Here is a 21,632-nt window from a genome sequence, read left to right on the forward strand (position 1 = left end):
CATTCAGGTACTCGGTCCTTAGGCGTCACGCTCCTCCCCAGCGCATGTCGACTTCTACAGGGTTCAGCAGGTGTCTATCCTGCAACGGGCTCTTCCCAACTTCAGACCCCCACACCCTCTGCCTACGCTGCCTTGGCTCATATCACGGTTGGCAATCATGTTCGGCGTGTGACTCGCTGTCCTCGAAGGTGCTGAAGAACAGACTAGCCAGGTGGAGGGATCTCTTCCAGAGGTCGCCACCAGAGGATCTCAAGAACTTTGTGAAGCATCGAACCAGGCCCAAGGTAGGGCCGATATTTTCCAGTACACCCCGCAAGTGAGACTCCTTCCCAGGCACTGTCCCGCGCGTGAGGGACTGGCCAGGTCCTTCTACCGGCATGCGCACCGAGGCTGCTACAGCTACTGGCCTTTGGGTCGAGAGGTCCTCGGATCCTCCCGGGCGCAGTGTTGAGGGACCGGAAGGTTCTGGTACCGGGACTACACCAGAGGGGCTATGCCCTTTTACCGGCACAATGGCCGAGGGGCTACGCCCTAACACCGGCAATACATCCAAGAGGGGCGCCTAAACGCAGCTCTACCGACCCCCGGGTCGAGGGTGTTACACCTACCGGGCCGAGGCCTGAGGAGCAGGGTAGGCCTCATGATCCACACGCAAGAGTCTTGGACGAGACCGGGCCCAGCGGGCTGAGCAACACATCGCAGGCACGTGGCAGGCAGCTTGACAAAATGGCCCTCGCCCCAGAAAGAGCTACCCATCGGACGCCATTCCACGAATTCGGCAAAGAAAGTGTCAAGGTGGGACTGGCCTCAACCAGGTACGTGGCCTACAGTGTACCCTTCATTTGCACAGGGCAACTTTCCATTGCGTCCATATGGACAGGGTACGCAGCAGCTCCAGCTACCCTGTCGGTACCCCCTGCCACCTCTTTGGCCAGTGAGGAGGTGATCTTCGAGATGTTTCTCGGCCTCATGAGGTCTTCTCAGATGGGGGTTATCATCAAAGACACAGTCAGGGAAGTCCTCCCCGCCATGCTAACGGGCATCTCCCTACCCCCCTACCTCTACCTGAACCCACTCCCTGATCTCATTTGCTCACATGGCCTAACCTGTTACAACTACACAGATGACACCCAGATCATCTTCAAGATCCCCAAGACCTCTTCCTACCCCCACCCCCTGACCTCGTCTCATGCCTTTCGGAAATCAACCACTGCATGATGGCCAACTACCTCATCATCAACCCTGGAAAAACGAAATCATGATCTGCAGGAAGACCGCCCTTTTCCCCCTACCGTCACACTGTGGCCATCCTCTGTAGGCCTTCTGCCCGCTAGATCCAACACAGCTGGGATGTACCATGGCTACAGATCTTACACTTTCACACCACATCAACGTGCTGTCTACACCTCTCCATCCTCCGACGCATCTTCCCATACCAGATAGGTGGGGGCATCCATGAACCCCTCAAAGAAGGCACCGAGTGACGCAGAGAAAGGACACCAGCAGACCGTAGGACAGGTTCCAAACCAAGTCATTAAAACAAGAAACCACCCATGACTCTCAGATCTTTATCACACTCCATTTCAATGGAAAATACCCACATGTAAGGCCACCCACCCACACGCATGCATGCATGCAACTGTAATCATACGCTACTCAATGGCACATCACACAACACCTCTGCCACTAGAAAGCAGCTAAGTCCCACAGTAGAAATTTGGTCCAGCTTGACACAGTCTCCTCAACTTAGATACTCTCCTGACAGTCTTCACAGCACCCACCCACAAGCCAGCTCTACGTCGGTCGCTAGTAGGGACTTGGTCACCCCTCTGTATCTTAAAACTGACTAAAATGCACACACGCAATGTATTTTCCTCTGACCAATCTCTCATACCGCGGACCTCCAAGGTTGTACACCCACAGCATTTTGAGGCCATACCAATGGGGGGAAAAAGCGCTATACCATTGCCATATTACATTACATTAGGGGTTACAAGCAGCCCTTGCGAAAGGAAGTCTCTTAACTGAAATGTTTGCTGCTTGGTTTCTTGTTTTATTTAGCCAAAACATTCTATCTTACTGTGCTGCAATGCCAAAAATGTCACACACAGCCGCAGTAAACAGAAGAAAAAACAATGCACAAAGGGGCTGTGCTGGACCCCTTGTCCCCAATCCTGTGAGGGGGGCTCTGAGAAGGCCTTAATCACTGTAGTCCCTCTTAAATGTCCTATTTTATAGGTGGGATACACAGGTGGCCCTAATTATACTCTCAAGTGAGTAAGGGATTCGATTTTCTAAGTTCCCAAATGACTGCCATGCCCTGGGCTCACTCTCCACTCTGCCAGTACCCTTTTAGATTTCACGGATGTTACCTGGAATAGGCTTGACTCAGCGTGACTGAAAGGTAAGGCCATAATTAGCCTGTATTCGCAAAATGGGTATAGACGAACATCCTCCTCAAATAGTTGTGCTGTTAACATCTAAACAACCTTTGTGAAGACTCTTGTAGCTGCATTTAGTCACAAGGGCAGGTGCCTGATTTGGTTAGGTATTCAGAGTATGGCAAAGTTCAGTCATTTACTGTGGTCCACTATGACATCCATGGAGCACACCCAGTCATCCAGCTTCAATGTCTACCGAATCAGAGTCAAAGTCATCATGTGGTAGAGATCCAATGAAAAGAACTGATTTAAGTTTGAAAGGTCCAGAATGGGCGGAGACTGCCTCTCTTTTTGGGCTGAAGCAAAATCCCTGACCTTTCACATTTCTGGCACCAGCCCCATTGCATGGAGCTGAAGGGGAAAGTGCGGTTCCTGAAGGAACTACAGGGTGGATTTCTGAAATGTTGGTGGTGACAACATTGGAACTGGTGGCAGATCCTGGGAGTAAACCGGTTTGATGATGCTTAAAAAGCAAGGGTCTGGAGTTATACCAATTGCACTGATGGCAATGGGACGATCCTCTGCCACTTTAGGGTATGAATACTGGTTGCCTTGTGCGAGGGCAGCGGTAAAAAAAGGCCACATATGGTCATTCACTTAGGAGGCTATGGACAGTGCCTGGGAAGCAGACTTTGCAGGTTTGTGTGTGTGAAACTAGTCTGGGCTCAACAAGGGGCTGCAGACAGCCCAATACACATCCCAAACCGGTGTGTTCATGGCTGTACCTGCATTGGCTGCAAAGGATTGTACAGCTGCCCACAGTTCGAACATTGCATGTTCCCAGATAGGTGGCGGGGTCCCAAAGCCCAAGAGCCATCCTGTGTACATCAGGAGAGGATCTGCAGCCTTTCCATATATCAGCACCTGGCGACAAGTATCCAACGCACAAGAAGCTTCAGCAGGATGCTGGAAGACAACTGCGTCGACAATCAGAGCGCAAGCCATCAACTGCAAGTCAAAGCGCTGCTCTTTTCATTGGCAAGTGAGACCTTAAAGGGTGTCTCCCTCCCTTGAGGTCTACTTGGGTCTAACAAGTTTTGAGTCCTGCATCAACAAAGTCGTCATCCTGGAGTTCTGAAATGTCATCGGTCTGTTGCTGTCACACACCATTAATAGGGACCCCTTCTGTTGCTTGCATTTCACGCAAGAGTTGTGAAACCTGCAGTGCCACCCCATTGCTGCACTTGACACTTAACCTATGCTCCCAAATGCAAAGAAGAGGAGCATCGCTGGAGCACTTCCGTCCTGTGTCTTCATGCCTGCAAACCCTTTGTGGGTCACTAGGTCTGCTTACTTCATAACTGTGGCACGCCGGTGGTCATCCATCATCGCGGGAACGGAAACAGAGGTCCATCATATTCAGCTTGGGTCCTGTCGAAATTCAGCATTGAGTCCGTCTGCAGCCTGTCAGTCCAGACATGAGCAGCCCTGATAACTAGTACATTAAGGCAATACTTATGAATCATGCTCTCAACATAACTTTCAAATTCTCTGTATGCCAGCAATTGTACAGTCTTTGTAGATAAGAGTTCGGTATTTTTGATATATAACATGGGAGCTAGGGTATCCCATTTACAGTCACCCACCCAATACATCAATAGTACAATGAGTAGATAGAACAAGGAAAATAACAGTACTGATATGCGATGATTAAAAAAAGTACACCCATTTCAGCAAGAGCAAGACAAAAGAGCTAGAAAATATTAGGCATAGTTGGTGGGATTGGTTGTCTTTCTGTTCTGCTATGTTTGGGGAACAGCTCTACATATACAACTGGTCTTCAAAGGCGGTACTCCAGAGTACATTAAACAAAGCACGCACCTCACCATCCAAGCATTAAAAGGCCCCACCCAGGCCCATGGACATACATTGGATTTGGTGTTTATACACAAAGCATTTCCCCTTCCTATTAGGCACCAATACAGCACTGTGATGGTCAGATGGTATTGGGGGAAAAGTTTGTAAAACAAAGCGCATGAAACAAAAATGATGAATTCGGCAGCAGAAAAAATAAATAAACAAAGACTCAAAATGTCAAAGAAGGGGGCCAGGTTGCAGGGGTGTCCCCTGCGCCCCTTCTTTGACATTAAGAGAATTCTGGGGTGGCCGGGGTGTCCCCCACTTCCACAACAAGGACAGCGGGGGACAAAAAGTTTTTTTAAAAAAAAAGGTGGGGGCTCTATGGCGGAAGTTCCAACTCTCAATGGGGAAGCGGGAATTGCGTCGTGGGGAGGCAGAACTTGCGTCGTAGGGACAGAGATGTGACCTTGCAGAGGTAAATAAGGATCAAGAGGTACGGTTTTAGGGGGGTAGGGCAATAGCGGGCGGGTGTCATGTATGTGATTATTTCTATACGATCATGTCAAATTCGTGATTTTCGAATATATATCATATACGAAATAAACACATACATCCGGTGAGAACATCCACGATTAGTTTGATAGTCAAAGATACTAACTGTCAGAGAAGTAAGCAGATTGTAAAATGTGAAGTCTGGCACATCTCAACCAGAACTTCCTAGAAAATTTTAATGATTAAAATCTCCTGAAAACTCTCTTGGCATAGAATATCTTTTCACATTGACAAAGGTCTCAGAGAAGAAACCATGTTAATGCACAGACCAACGAAAAGCCCCGAACTTATTTACCCATCAACTGGTGGAAGCTAATTTTGCAAAATAATTCTGAAATGAAATGGAGAATCATATATGATGCGTATGTCAAATGGTGATAACAACCATAAACAGATATGGTGCCCAAATCAGAGCAGCAAAAAAGGAATAGGTTCTTGGAATCTACATGGACACCTTCCAAGTATAATGTTCTGTTATCCTGACGGGCTCAAGGGTGGATGAGACAGCACTTGAGAGAGGGGAGTTGCCAGTATTATTAGATCCCTCCCTCCCAGATCCTGTGCAACAATCAGGCACAAGCTTTTGGGATAAAAATAAGTAGTAACCACAAGAAGTGAACTAAAAACCAAATCTATTAGTATCCCTTCCTACACAAGCAAAATAGAACAGGTCTTCATTTTCAATGACTGTACTGCTAACAAATGAACAGATGCCAAGTCTGGCTAAAAGACCATTGAAAAAATACACCTATAAAGCCCTTGAAAGGAGGACTGGTCGCCAGGAATTAGCCAGAGTGAACCCCATCCTGAAAGATGAGTCAGCCAATTTCTTAACTGCCATGCGTAGCAAATCTTTTGAAAAGGAGAATGACTGCAAAGTTTCAACATTTGCGTCAAATCATCTTTTTAATCAATAGATGGGTGGTTTGAGGACGAGCTTTGGCACTGCACCAGTAGGTATTTCTGCACTGGAGTACTTGATTATTGTCTCATGAAGCAGATTTTGATACTACAAGATCCACGTTTCACACTGTCATCTTCGATTACAACCCCTTAGTACAATACCTCTAAGGTTGTAGGTATCCAGGGTATGGATAGCATACCATCTCATTTGCCAGCTTCCACTCCCGGCTTCCGAATGCACAGGCTGCGCACCTATGCAGGCAACACCGGAATGGGAAGTTGCTGTTAAACTCTGTACTCAAGGAAAACCAAGCATTCAGTGCTGTAGGGTGGCATTCCTTGGTAACTGGAATCAACAACATTTGTGAATTTTAAAGAACCACAGTTGACGGTGGGAGGAGCTATTTCTTTGATTGCTGTTTTCTCCTCTGGGGTGTTGAATCGGATTGTTGTTACTTTACCGAGATCTTTGTCCCATAAACTGTTGAGTTTTTGTTGCGTTTTCTTGTTTTTTTTTTAAGTCTTTCATAACAGTACAAGACTAGAGCTTACGATTTTAGTTGCATTCATATTTAGAATGACCCTATTTACACATAACTTTGGTGCTGAGAATAAGGTACAGGTGACCTTGTCCGATGGCACTTGCAACCAAAAACATAAGCATCACATCCCTTTCAAGACATTTTGCCCTAGCTCAGATGACCAACCCTTTCTTAACGTATGATGCTGCAAAGGTCCATTATGTTAAATACCAGTTTAACCTGATATCTTTGAATGTGAACTGTACGATTTGAATTACCAGATTGAAAGGAACAATATCCTTACTTGCCTGTGATCAATTTATTGGACAACTTCCCTCTGCAATAAAACAAACTGAAAAGAAGATGAAGCCAGGGAACTTGAGAGGATGCATCGGGTAGCCATTCTGCTCAACATATAACTCAATATCTAGCAATGTCTCAATAATCATCCACAAGCATCTACCAAACAAATGGCATGGTAGGAAGGTCAATCGCCATCAAACTACACCCCTTCAGCAAACAAAACTAAGTTGTTTCACAAGTGGGCAAAGTGGACAAAAGATGTCCATGAATGCGGAGTGATCTCAGTTATACTTGTTTGCTACATCCAAAGATTCAAATGCGGTGCAAAATCTGATGAGAAGGAAATATCAACTCAAGAAACTGAGTACAGAAAAGTTGGCACAAGCGCTCTTCGGAATGGCTAGAACTACTTTTAAACAGAGGGTGTGGGGGAAATGGATGATATCTAACACACTGATTGAAAGTCTTAACAGTGATCTATGTATCACTACACTCAGGACCTATTAAGCCGTGCTTACTGTTGTCCCACAAGTAATTAGTTTGGCATTCAGAAGGTTCTATAAAATCCAAAACACTTCCGAGACCACTGCCAACGAAAGCCTTTCTGACTAATTCTTTGCATGAACTGTAGTAATCTATGAGGTAACATGTTGTAGGAGCTAGAAATGCCATGTCACTCCAACAAAACCCTTGGAACTGTTGAATTATCAGCAGAATTCTACCACCTTCTACCTCAATCTGCTGCACAGGATATTATTATAGGAGTCATTCAAAGAAAGCTAACTTTGACATGCCTTGATCACTTTTCTCCTTAAATCTGACTGTTTACAACCCATTCAAAGAGCTACAGACAAAATAGCCTAATACATCCGAACTGAAAGATTATAACCAAAGTCATTGCCAAAAATATAGTTTGAACCACAATTCAAGAAAGCAAGTCGGGATTTCCAAGAACACGCCAAGTAGCAGATAAGATTGGGAAACGTCTATTGACTCTGCAAAAAGGGCGAAAGGCTAAGAATCCATGCTAAGACTTCAGTAGCAGTCGTGTCGCTGGATGCAGAGAAGGTTTACTCAGTTGAATGGCCATACTAGCTTGCAACAACGCAGACGATGGGGTTCAGCCCAAAACTGTCATGGTGTATGGGTATACTTGACTCAAACCCAATAGCGATCAGCCTTGGAACAGTTCGGATAAAAGAGAAGAGAACATCAAACGACTGGCTTACAGAGAGCAACTTGTAAGTTGAGCATGTAGTAAACGATTATTCATTTGCCAATAATCAAATAAGGGAAATCTCCATTTACGGGACCAGGTTTGACATGAGGCAGAACGCTGTCTGCCATGTGGCAGATCACCCAGTCACCAAAGAGAACTTTATATGGTTCCCCAAGAAAACTAAATATTTGGGAATATGGCCGTCACCTGAGTTCCCGGAAACAATGCTAGTCATCTTTGATTGTCTAATGCCCCCAAATCAAGACTAAATTGGACAGATGGGCAATTCTGAAGCTGTTGCTCCAAGGCAAAGTAAACAGCAAACACATTAAATTAGCACAAAGGGCGAAGTAGATCTTGTTGACGATTTCCCTCCACACTGTTAATTCAGGAAATTGTGCAGATTTATCAGTGTTTTTACTGCACATTTTTTTCGCAAAGGTTTTTATCCGCCTATTTTTTTGTTGCCGGAAAATTCAGGGGGCGTGGGACTCCACCCACCCTAAGCATTGGTATCAACAACTGCGATACACCACTCTGAGAAGAACTTGCTAACAGGATTTGTGTGAGAACTTTAATTCTATCATGATCTGCTATGGCTCAACCCTCAGAGATTAAAGGAAAAGTGGGGTTTCAACCAAATGACTATGTCGGCATAGTTAGTTACATTACCAATATGGAGGGGACTGGACGTACAGGGAACTTTATGATCAATACAAATTAAATGGCTGATAACATTCAAAATGCAAACAGCTGAGTGGTGCACTCGCAAGAAGTCGGGGAGGGAGTCCCTTTCTATTACCTTATCACTAAACCTGGTACAACATCAGACGGGACGCTTTCTGCTGCAACCTGCATCAAATATGCATATTCTTATCGTGGTAATCAATACCTGGACCCAGGATCTGTCAGGGGTTGGTGAGAAAGTTGGACCTGAAGCTTGGAAGAGATTACATCACAATGTGCATCGGGCGTCTCTAGACTGGAACTTGAGGCCTGTCAGAGGAAGCTACTTAACAGAGCCCAGGGGTCACCTTTAAGAGTGCACCATATGGCCATGGATGATACAGTTGTCTCCTGGAGATGTAAAAACTACCACAGAACACTAGACGATTTGATATGGTTCTGTTCTAAAGCCCGTGTGTTTTGAGAACATCTTTGAAAGGGTCAACCTGAGTCCATTGAAACCTTCACTTTTCATCCTTGCAAAGGACAGATCTATGCAAATTAAACTGAGCAAAACCTGTTATTTAGAAGCATCATATTAACAAAGTCAGCTGAAGTCTCCCATGTAGTGTGCAGTGGACGAATGACTAAATTAATGCACTGCTCACCCTTTCAACAATTTAATACATCTACAAGTGAGGAGGTCACATGGACAGCTTTAATGACAACTAGTCTCCCGTGCTGAAGACCTAGGGCAAGCCCCCAGCGGCTTCACTGGTCGATTTTCGCTCATTTATCACAACACAAGACCTTCGCCCACCCCATTACTGGTTTTCAGCATCCTTAATGCATCCACATGTAACAGATTATCTGAAACTTTTTAGGTGCTTTCTCAGCTGCAGATTTTTAAAAAACTGATCAATGTATGATTCTTCGGTTTATTTTTCCTCCTTTTCCGTTTTTACACATCAATGTTCCCATATGTCTTAAAATGTTACTGTGTACAAGTTTGTTCAATCATACATAATAAAATATGTTGAATGGAAAAAAGTTTGGGGGTTGAAATAGGGTATTCAGAGGAGAAATGGTAAAAGTATGAAGGAAATCGCGCCCGACAAGTTGAGCGCGTGCATTTGGAAGATTAGGTTGAAACTTCAGAGAAGGTTGGTTAGAAGGCGCATTAAATTGTTAAATGGTTGAGTAAGGATAGAAACGACCCTTGTGGCACTCCATAAACGAAAATGTGGTTGAGTAAGGTAAGAACCAACCTTGGCCTGTTGCTCAACTTGTTGTCATGGCTGCTGTATGGCAATAGCTTTTATGTGGGTCTTCTGATTGACTTCAGAACATGCCAGAAAACATACTGGCCAAAACCCCTTTTGGGGGATCACATCACTTAGATCATATTCTGTATATGCTGGCTGCTTTGTGAAAAGAAAATTAAGCTTAAGGCACACTGCATAGCCCATAATGCCTTTAACTCTACTGGACCTCCATCATAACCTTCAAGATGCCAACAAAACAGCGATCACCTTAAATCAAGGAAAACTACTTCTGGTAACACACGCCCATATGCCTGTAGAGAAAAACTCAGGACTGGAGGATCACGGTACAGGAGCATCCTCCCCTTAGATATGAGAAAGACCAATAATCATTTAAAACAATGCAAAGTCATCCATCTAGCCCACTCTCAATGCCAGATAATCCTTGTAGTGACAGTGCTCAATAAATAAAACCAAACATAAATTATAGTACAATTCTAATGCAGCCCTAATGACAGCCTATATGGTGAGATCCCGACACTATTGCCCGTCCCACCTGCTTTTTCTTACCTGGAGACAATGCTGGAGCCATTGTAGAGGTCGCTGGCATAGGACAAAGTGGCAAGCGGTCGAACAGAATTGTATCGTGTAAACTTGGATAGGCATTCCTGGAATTCATCCAGCTGGTTTGCCGTCCTACTGTCATCTATTTGGGATAAATGAGATCATGCACATTCAGAGTACAGCACCGACAGGAGCAGAGGGAAAACTGCAATAGATAATAGAGCATCCCTACTCGGAAAGGGCTGGAGGCTACAGCCGAAACCCATTTTAGAGAGTGTTTTGTACAGTTATTTTGTTCAAGGTGACCATGTGAAATTCGTAATACACATTAAAAACACTATTTCTGATAGTAACATAGCAATAAAATGTACATTTCCTTGCTAAATATGAAGGGTGATGACAGAATCCCTCACCTCCCCAACCTTGTACGCAACCTAGACTCGTCCCTCTTTCTTTGTACAATGTACTGGTTCTTTCTAGCTAGATATTTGCTGAACAAATACCAATACAAAATAATTTGTGGTTAAAACATCATGCTGGTTAAGAAATACAATAACTAGTGTACGTGTTTATTGTTTTTTGAGTTAACACTACATTTGTTGCTACAGAACTACATGTCTCTTGCCTCCTTGAGTTACAAATTTCACACCGGCAGTAAGATGCTGCCTGCACCTTTTACCTGTGCACTGTATTATTCATATGCGTCTAAATCATTAGGGCCTCAATCATTACTGTTGGGCAGAACTTCAAAGAGAACTGTTAAAAATATCTACACTAGAGAGCATATGTTGAATTTGCTTTGCTGCCAATGCAAATTAACGGGCATACATGCACAATACAATGCAACTCAATTTGCAATGTAACCGTAAGATGTAGCTCTTTGCCTCCTTGCTGTTACAATATGGGCAGTGATAAAGCTCTAGCCGCCAATGCACGTCCATACTACAACACTTTCTACACTTTTAGGACAGTGATGCACAACATTCTGACCTGCATCAGCTCTGCCTACTGTAGGAATGGAATCGTCCAGCTATACCCATTTCCGGAATGGGGAAGACACTAATCAAGCAATGCACCCCAAACTCGATATTCTTACCACCGATTCACTTCCATTAGTCTGCTCTGCTTTCACCCCATTCCCAAATGGGTACAAGCCTCATTCTGAGTTCAAGCAGCAAGACACAGGATTTAAGTGTGGGGATGAAAGAGTACCTGAGACGCGGGACATTCTTGTGGAGAAATAGCACTGCTCCAGGTCCTCAAAGTGTGCAGTGAGCCTCTTCCGTCGGGATGCCAAAGTGCTGTTATACCAGGGCTGTTTCTTGGTCTACGTGAGATATGGAAAGAAAGATTGCACCGTCACGTGGGTTGATGCTTACAGGGTTTATTAAATAAACATGTTTCAAAAGAGAAATCCACAGTACTTATTCTAAATTACTTTACGACCCGATCTATCTCCTCTCCTCTCCCCTTAGTGTTGGCTAGTTTAAATCTCACACCTCAGTCAGAAAGGTTTCCATATATTATTTGGCATTATATTTACATATAATACATACAGTGAGCCACTGCGAAATCTCTCCCCTATTGTTCCTCTTGCCCCCTTTCTGAAATGGTCCGATTGTATGGCTTTCAGCAAAAGGAAAATAGATTTACATAGCGGTCCCATGCTGGAATACGTCTTCCTTGTGGCAGCACCATATGAACACTGAGGACAAAACACACTGCTTCCCACTTGATCAGATTTCTGCCACTTCTTTTAACCACTTGTGCTCCTCTGCCTTGGATCGGCTCTTTCTGTTCCTCCTCGGGTTCATCAGGGGACAGGTGCTTTGCCTGCTACTGATATACACGCCTTAATCATCAGAGGCACGCAAGATTTAGTGACCTTCATAAGAGCACTGCAGTTGGAGCCCCAGGACTCAATAGCTTTCAAATGTCGAAGCCCCCCCCCCCCCCGACCACCATTGAGGCGTTCTGTCCCTTTTGCTATCAGTAACATGTCTGAAACGGTTTAAACCTGAATTTAAAAAAAATCATGATGCTTACCGCCCCCCTCCAGTGATCCTAGTATTTTATTGAAAGTATTTAGTTGATAACTCAATAAAACGATTGTAAACAATTTCAAAGTTAAAAAGCTAGCAAGTTGAAAAAGCAGGGAACTGCATTTGCAAGGTCTGCACAGCTGTGATCCATGAGGTCGACTAGCCAGATGGTCAGAACGGATGTACCCATTGAATATGAAGGCGGCATGCAAGCTTGGAAGCTTGTGGTGTCTGGTTCCAGATAGAACAAAAAAAAACGGCAAAATTTAAAACCCTGTCCTCCAATGCACAGTGTGTAGTTACTTTATGGCTTTATGGCTGCATAATAAACATTGGCTGGTCTTGTATGAAAAGGCTTCAGCCAACGAGCAAATGCCGGCATGGAATCACAACAGTCTATTGAAACAGTTCTTATAATTGATATTTCGAGCTTGGATCAAAAGTTGTCTCTAACATCACACAAGCGCCTTAATAATATATTCACTGAAAAAACGTTAAAGTTTAGTTAAGATGCCCACATTTATCGCAAGAAACCCCCTGAAATTCAGCACAGACGGGAAGTCATGACCGACTTAATTCAGCGCGCTCCCGTTGAACTCCCACATAATGATTTGCCCCTCATAATGAATTTGTGTATGTCATTTTGAATCACTTCTCTTATAATATATGTGTTCATGGGCTTTGCAATGGGAAACGCGCTGACTTAAGCCAGTCATGATTTCCCAAATAAGCTGAATTTCTGTGGTTTCACTGCGATAAATTTGGGCACCTTAATTAAACTTTAAAGTTTTTTCAGTGAATTTCAATGGTTTTGTTATACCATAGTTTTTATCTGCACCACTGGCCATGGCCTCTGGCCGTGTCCACTGTATATTTTACAGCATTACCAAGCAACTAGTCATGGCCACTTTTTTTTTTTTCCAATATATTTTTATTTTATTTTTTAAGGTCAAACAAACACACTACAACTGTTTCAAAACATAGAAAGCATCATATTTCAACACATTTTCAAACTTCCCAACTCCCTCCTCCCCCTTTAAACTAGAGCCGGTTCTCACATATCGTTTACGGGAACATCACTGGGTGGCACAGTACCTAGACAGCCATCAACCGGGTCCTCTGTTTCGTTGTCACCCTGGTGAGGGTTTGCCAACGAGGCCACCAATTGCCGCCAGGCCAGCAACAGCCCTACTTCTCCTTCGCCCCCCCCGGTGACCGCTTCAAACCAGACTACTGATTCAGCTTCCGCCCACCTCAAGAGGTCTGTCCACCATAACTCCACCCTAGGTCTGTGGCCCGCCTTCCAGTCCATGGTGATTCTACGTTTGGCCAAGATATAGGCCAGGTCCTTCATCTTGCTTATGTGTTTCAAATGCAGGGGTCTAGGGAATAGTCCAAGCAAGCATGACCAGGCTGATTCCACATCCAGCACCACCCCCCCCCGCCAGCCAGTTTCGTCTTGACCTTGTTCCAAAATCTATGCACCTCCGGGCAAGCCCAAAACATGTGTAGCAGTCCCGCGTTCACCTCGCCACACCTGGGGCATTGCTGTATAGCTGATCCCCCAAACTTTGCAATCTACCCGGGGGTTAAATAAGCCCTGTGGGTAACATACAATTGAAGCTGTTGGAATCTCGCGTTACGGGACACCTTTTTATGGTACCTCTGTGCCCGTTCCCACTGCCCATCCGTCATGGGTCCTCCCACCTCCTCCTCCCAATCTTGTCTCAATTGGAGCAACTCCTTCCCTGCCCTTGCTCGCAGGAGCTCATATATCCTCGATATTTCGTGCCAGCCCTCCGATACATCATACATGGTTTCCAGGGAGGCATCTGGATCCCCCGCGAGCACTGTCTCCGGCCATCTTTCTCTAGTCTTTTTCACCAGCCTGGTGTAGGTTATATATTGGCCACCATGTACTCCCGTCTCTTCCTGCAGCCGCTGAAAGTCCATCGCCTCCCCTTCCTGCCATATGTCCCCGAGGGTGGCTAGGCCTACCTGTTCCCAGTATCTGCGGACCGATTCAAGTAGTTGAGTCGCTACCACACAGGGCCGCCAAAGGGGCCTGCTGGGAGTATGGTTCCGAGTCCCCCCCAGTCTTCCATGTCCTGTGCCAGATCTCCCAGCCCAACCTCAGTAACCGCCGATTGCCCACCAGTTTATCTCTGCCTAACCACACCACTTCCATCAGAAAGTATGGGGCTGTATCTTCGCGCAGGAGCCTGGCTTCCGCCGAATCTTCAGTCGAGAGCCACCTGGCCACGTACTGCAGCTGCCCCGCCAGGTAAGAGAGTTCGAAGTTAGGCAGGCCTATCCCCCCCCCCTGTCGCACGGGTTCTGGAGCTTCCACAGAGCCACCCTATTCCTAGAGCTGCCCCACACAAAACCCCTACACACGCTGTGAAGTTTCGCGAATAGGCTCCTGGGTATCAGAAACGGGACGTTTATAAAAAAGTGCAAGAGTCTAGGTAGGACCACCATCTTGAGCAAGGCCGCCCTCCCCATCATGGTCAGGGGCAGCCTGGACCAAAATACCATACTGTTCTTAATCCCCTCTATCGCCTTTTCCGTGTTGTGCTTGTGTTCTGTCTCGATCTTGTGGTAAATGTTTAACCCCAAATACCTAAATGTTACGGGCTGCCATGGTATTGGCAAAACAGGCAGCCTCTGCACCGGGACATTCCTATATCTACCCAAAGGGAACAGGCTGGACTTTCCAGGGTTCACCGATATACCGGAGAGGATGGCGTACCGTTCTATCACCTCTAGGACGTACTGTAGGTTTTCTTCTGGGTAGCGTAAATAAAGGAGCATATCATCCGCATATAATGATATCAGATGCTCTCCACTGGCCGTGTTTATGCCCACCACCCCATATTGTTGGCACAGGCATATTGCCAGCTGCTCTAATGCCAGTATATATAGCATAGGTGACCAGGCACATCCCTGTCTGGTCCCCCTGCCCAGTTGCCAAGAATCTGAGACCGTGGACCCTGTCTTGACCCTCGCCATCGGGGTGCTGTAAAATAACTCTACCCATCTGAAGTATCCGGGTCCCACTCCATACCCCTTCAGGACCGCTTTCAGCCAGGGCCATCGTACCGAGTCGAAGGCCTTGACCGCGTCTAACGACACTATAGCCAGCTTGCCCGTGTCCTCCTCAGTTTGGTCTATGACATGGTGTAGCCTCCGGTGGTTATTGGTGATGTTCCTGCCCGGAAAATATCCCGTCTGATCTGGGTGTATCACTTTCTTAATCACCCTCTTCAGTCTATTAGCCAGCACCGCCGTGAGTATTTTGCTGTCCTGGTTGAGCATGGACAACGGTCTGTAAGACCCGCGCTCCACGGCCGATTTACCTGGTTTCAGGAGTGGGATGATTACAGCCTCACGGAGGGACAACGGGAGTTCTCCCTTCTCATAGGCTTCGTTGAAAGTGGCAAGCAGTGGCTGGAGCAACTCTTGCTGGTATGTTTTGTAGAACTCGCTGGGCAGCCCATCCGAGCCCGGCGCCTTGCAAGTGGGCAAGTTCCGAATCACTACCTCCGGCTCATCCGAGGTGACGGGTGCGTCCAACTCAGAACGTTCTAGGTCATCTAAGGTGGGCAGCTCAATGTCCCCCAATGTGTCTAATATGTCTTGGCCCATATCCTCCCCCGAGTCCTCATACAAGTGTCTGTAAAACTTAAGGAATTCCTCATTTACCTCTTTCTGGGTTTTGCATATGCTACCTCCTTCGCCCTGAATCTCACTAATCACCGAGCGGGGGGTCTCACTCTTATACAGCCAGGCCAACAGTCTGCCTGGCTTGTCGCCCCCTGCGTGTATCCTCTCCGTATATTTCCTGTAGCTGAGTCTGCACATTCTATCCCAGAGTGCACTACAGGACAACTGTAGCTCCTCTACTTTGGTTCTGTTATCATGAGTGGTGCTCACGCAACGCGTGAGCTCCTCTAGCTCCCTTTCCGCCTCCCGGAGCTCCCTTTCGACCCCCCCTGTAGCCCCTTAACTTGGGAAATAGCTACCCCATGCACCACCACCTTAAACGCTTCCCACAGTGTGCCCACAGAGCTTACGCTTCCCGTGTTCGTATCAAAATATTCTGCAATGGCGTCCCTCAGGCCCTCCCGAAACCCCTCATCCTGCAGAGCCTCGTTCCTAAGTCTCCATGTCGGGATCTTGCGGGCGTGGGGGCTGGTGTCTCCAGTCAACCACCAAGGGCGAGTGGTCCGACAGCACTCGGGCTTTGTATTCTGCTCCTTCTATTTCTCTCACTATCCCGGCTGTTACAAACATGTAGTCTAACCTTGTGTACAAATCATGTGGCGCTGTGTAGTGTGAGTACTGTCTATCCGTGGGATGCAGTCTTCTCCACGCATCCTCTAGGCCTAGGTCTTTCAGTAGGGTACTCAGCGCTTTAGCCGCCGGTGCCGTTTTTCCTGCCCTGTCCTTGGACCTATCCATACTGGGATCTACGGTACAGTTAAAGTCCCCCCCCACACTACTGTACCCCCCGCCATGGGACCAAGTTTACCGTAGAGTGTCCTAAAGTAAGCCGCTGTATCGTTATTGGGGGCGTACAAATTTATGATGTGTATTTCTCTGTTTTCCAAGAGACCCGTTACCACCACCATTCTACCCTCCGTGTCCACCGTAGAATCAAGCACTCGAAACGGCACGTGGGGCGCCACCCAAGTGACAACCCCTCTGGCATACGCTGAGTACGCCGCCCCCACAACGGTGCCCTTCCATTTCCTCCCGACCACCTCCAGCCTTTCCCTAGTGAGGTGGGTCTCTTGCAGCAGGGCTATGTCTACGCGCATCCTCTTTAAATACATCATCACTTTGTTGCGTTTAAGGTAGCTGTTGAGGCCCCGTACATTCCAGGTCACAATTCTGAGATTACCCGATGCCATCTGGTCGGTCTATCTCCGCCCCATCCCTCCCCATAATGTTCCCCATGTAGGGTTGTTTACTGGCTCCTTCCCTTCTGTTAACGAACCTTGCCCCCCTCCCCACCAACAATAGCCCAGCTCCATCCCTGGATCTCAGGCCTACCCACGTCTGGACCCGTCTCGTGACCAAGAACAAGGACCCCGCGGGGTGTCACCAATCTAACAGTGACCTAACTAAGTGTACTACTATCGGGTGCCGAGGTTGCTCCCCAGGAGCTCCCAGTCATCTATTTAGGAGAAGTGAATTCAACGGGACCCGCCGGCCGATGCCGTGACTTCCCCCACACAAGCACAATATCAGACTATATTCTAGTCCCAACGTCATAGCTATGGCCTCACAGGTGCCTCTGCAGCGAGCTACTTATCTCCATCCACTTCTGTCTGGGCATCCTATTCCTGTGGTCGACCTTGCATATCCAGCCATTCCATCGCGTCGCTCGGCATCTCAAAGAAGAGTGATCTGTTCTTATGAATCACCTTTAACCTAGCGGGGTAAAGCAACATGTAGCGGTGGCCTGCCTCTCTGAGCCTCCTCTTCACCGTTCCAAAGTTCATTCGACTCCGTTGTACAAGCAGCGTGTAATCCGGATACGCTGTTATATTCGCTGACCCCCTTTCTATCGTGCCCCCTTTCCGGAAAAATTCGAGAATCTTCTCGCGGTCACGATAGTGCAAGATCTTTGCAATCAACGGCCGCGGGGGGGCGCCCTTTCGACCACGAACCCCTGGGTCAGCTCTCCGCCTGTAATCTCCTGCAAAAGCATGGTTTCAACGAAATCCGTGGGGTTTGATCCTTCCATTCCCTCCGCTACCCCCACTATGCGAATGTTATTGCACCTGGCGCGCCCCTCCGCCTGCTCTGTCCTCCAAATTGCCCACTCGCTGAACGAGGGCATGAAGTTCCTTGGCGTGTGTATTGCACGCCTCCAAGGTCGGGGCCAACTCCTTCTCCAGTTCCCCAGTGCGCTCCGCGATCGTTCGCACATCCTGGCGCAACAGGTTCACTTCTTCTCGGACCGCTCCTATCTTGAGGTTTAGGCCCTCTTGCAACTCTTTCATGGCCAGGCCCAGCTTCGTCTCCCAGGCCACCTTCAGGTCAGCAATTGCTGCCAGCACCTCCTGGATGGTACCCGATGGGTCCGTCGCCGCCGCAGGGGTTTCTTTGCTCTTGCCTCCTTCCGCGCCCAAGGGCGACCTAGCATAGGTCTCCATCGTAGGCTGCTTGATCCGGGGTTGCACCACCTTGGAAGACATCCTGTTGCGTCGATTGGGCCCACGCGCCCAGCTGTATCCTCTGCAGTGGGGGCTCGCCCTTATGTTCTTGCTTCCAGCCCGAGGGGCATGCGACCCGTCTATCTGGTTGGGCTCGCCCACGTTCCGACCAACCTTATCTTCCTCAGCTCGTCGGACCTTTTATGGCCCTTTGTCCACAGGCGGCCATCTTGGGTACTCCCCTTCCTTCGAGCGACCGCCACCTTCTTCGGGGTCTAGTTCCGTGAATATGCAGTCTCGCGGTTGGGGAGGGCACGCACCGTATGCCCCCCACTTTCATACGTCTTTAGATGCACTGTGGGCTCAAAAGTCTGCCAAAAACCATCACTTTTTTCCCAGGATCAGGATCGGATAATCGGGAGCTCCTCCAAGGAACGTCCTCTCACGTAGCCATCAAGCCACGCCCCCCCCATGGCCACTTTATATTTTACAACACTACCAGGCCACTAGGGCCATGGTCACTATAATGTGCATCAGGCCCACTAGCTAGGGGCCCGATAAACATAGTGTATCGGGCCCCTGGCTAGTGGGCCGGATACACTATCACTATAACAATACCAACACCTTTGTTCCTGGATAGTGTGCACAGCCTTCAGCCATGCCCACTGTACATTTTACAATACTCCCAGCCTTCGACCATGCCGTCTCTATTGTTTAAAACATTACCAAGCCACTAGCAATGGCCTTTGGCTAGGGATTGTTCAGCCCCTACCTCACTACAGCTATAAATAGAATGGGTTTAAAAAAAAAAACATTTTAAATAACCACAGGCATATTTATAATTTACCACAGATAGCCACGGCTATTTGTAGTTGTTAGATACCCGCAGTTATTGGGAAAAACAACAAGAAATGCTTCCCAGGCACTCACCAAGTATCCCCTCCCACCATTTGTGCCACTCCCCCACTCCTGTCCAAGGCCTACTCACCGCCCCAGCCCACACCTATTCCTGCCCAACACTCGTTTTTTGTGTGATGCACTTTCATTCCCGCTTACGTTATCTTATGTAGCCGCAGATATCCTTCCATATTACCATGGCTACTGGAAATCGTTTGTGCTCTTAACTTGTGCTCTCCATGGCCTTCTCTTGACCGTATGGTCTCTCACCTCGGCTCCCTTGCTGTTTTTAAACCACCTGGCTCCCTTACCTGCACTCTCCTCACTGACATCCTTGTCATTGTCCGCTCCTCTATCTTCTCCTACCACGATCTCTCAGGCACTCTCGCTGCTTACTGGGGCTGGGGGGTCTTGTCACCTGTACCTCCCCGTAAGTCTCTCAAAAATGGCAACCTCCTCCATGTTGCTGTCAAGCACCCCTCTGACATCTTCCACCTCCTTGAACTCTTGGATCTTAATGTTCTTGCTCTAACTGATACATGATTTAAGGACAGCTCTGTCACGCGTTTTGACACACTTCCTCAAGATCCTTTCTGAGCCCAGGCCCAACAGGCCAGGAGGTGGAGTAGCCCTCATCTTTCCTGAGTGGATCCCTGTTTCTGTTATTCCCACTCAGGCCTACTCCTCCTTTGAATGCCTGGTCTGCAGGCTCTCTCTCTCTCTCTCCTTTCTCCTCTCTTACTCTGGCCACCTTCTATCAGCCACCAGGATAGTCTACTCTCTTCCTCTCGGAATGGGAGGGATCTGGCCTCTTCTCTCCTGTCCTCCTCTCCCCAACTCCTCCTGCTGTGGGACCTTAACATACATCTTGACTCTCCTGACTCTTCAGGACTTTTCCGCAGCCTAAGTGACTCTCTTTCTCTCTCCATTCGTCTTTCGGGTCTGACGCACATTGCAGGCCATACCTTTGATGCTCTCATCTCCACAGACATCCCTCTCTCTATTCCTCACACTACCGCACTCTCCTGGACTGATCACTCTCAGCACACACTGCACCGCCGACTGCCTTCAAGGTCTCTGACCCATGAAAAGAGTGTCAGTGGCAGCCTTTGCTTCCACATACTCTGCTTCTTCGACTCCTGCAGCTGACTACCACCCTGCCACAGCCCTCTCTAACTTTCACCTTTCCATCTCCAACACACTCAACATCTTTGCTCCTGTCATGAAGGTCCGACTGAAGCCTGCCAAAAAGTGCAACTCTTGGTATGATTCTGATCTGGCTGCCCTTAAACGCAAGTGCAGAGTAGCAGAACGGAAATGGGGATCATCAGGTGCACCATCTGAGAAGCTGGCCTGCAGCCTTCTTCAAAGGCAATACAGACTCTGCATCCGTTCCAAGAAGAGAGTCCATATTCAAGCCCACATCTCCGCAGTATCTAACACTATCAAACTTTTCAAAGTCTGCAGGGAACTGGCCAATCCACTGCAGCGTCATCCTCTACTGCACCCACCCAGGCATTTTGCTCGGCCCTGGCTGAACACTTCATTGCCAAAACACAGAAAATACTGTCCTTTCTCTCCTCCGCACCCGCTCATGCACCAACATCTCTTGGGCACCCCTCAGCCTCTCCCAACCCTCCCCCTCTACCCTCCTCCCTCTCCCCTGTTACACCTGAGGAGGTCTCTAGACAAGTCTGGTCTAAGAAAGCCTCCTCCAAACCTGTGGCCCCCTGCCCCTTCCATAACCATTAAGGAAAACATTGACACTCTCGATCCAGCCTCTGCAACCTCTCCTTCACCACTGGCGTTTTCCCACTTCTCTCAAGCACTCTCTTGTGCACCTTCTGATCAAAAAACCTTCGGCCGACCCTTGTATTCTGGCAAACTACTGCCAGATCTCTATCACTCCCTTCCTGGGAAAATTCCTGGAGAAGTTGGCTATCTCTCAGCTTAACATCCAAACTGAATCTGTTGGTTGTCTACATGAACATCAGTCTGACTTTAGATCATCCAGAGGCACAGAACCTGCTGTTCTGAACACCCCTGATTGATTGCTCTCAAATCTTGACTCTAACTCTCCCTCTGTCCTCATTATTCTTGACCTCTCTTCTGCTTTCGATACAGAAACCATAACATCCTGATCTCCTGTCTCAATGATACCCTGGGCATCACAGATCAGGCCCAGGCACGTCTTGCCTCCTTTCTCTCTTACCTTCCTTCCCAGATGGAACTTGGGTATTTTCTCTCTGCTATCACTCTCTCTACTTGTGGTGTCCCCCAGGGGTCTAACCCATC

The 21,632-nt window shown here is 47.6% G+C and overlaps 1 protein-coding gene across 1 annotated transcript in view; it reads right to left on the reverse strand.

The window, feature by feature from the left end:
* The window catches only part of COP1 (COP1 E3 ubiquitin ligase), a 1,876,694-nt gene that overhangs the window by 1,277,544 nt on the left and 577,518 nt on the right, over positions 1 to 21,632 (reverse strand). Inside the window, exons 10-11 of the mRNA XM_069641145.1 lie at positions 11,444 to 11,558; positions 10,238 to 10,373 (exon numbers count right to left, since the gene is read on the reverse strand). Of these exons, the coding sequence (XP_069497246.1) occupies positions 10,238 to 10,373; positions 11,444 to 11,558 (251 nt within the window). The remainder of the gene's footprint in view (positions 1 to 10,237; positions 10,374 to 11,443; positions 11,559 to 21,632) is intronic.

Source organism: Ambystoma mexicanum, chromosome 1q (assembly GCF_040938575.1).
Source record: "Ambystoma mexicanum isolate Mex_15411 chromosome 1q, UKY_AmexF1_1, whole genome shotgun sequence".
NCBI lineage: Eukaryota > Metazoa > Chordata > Amphibia > Caudata > Ambystomatidae > Ambystoma > Ambystoma mexicanum.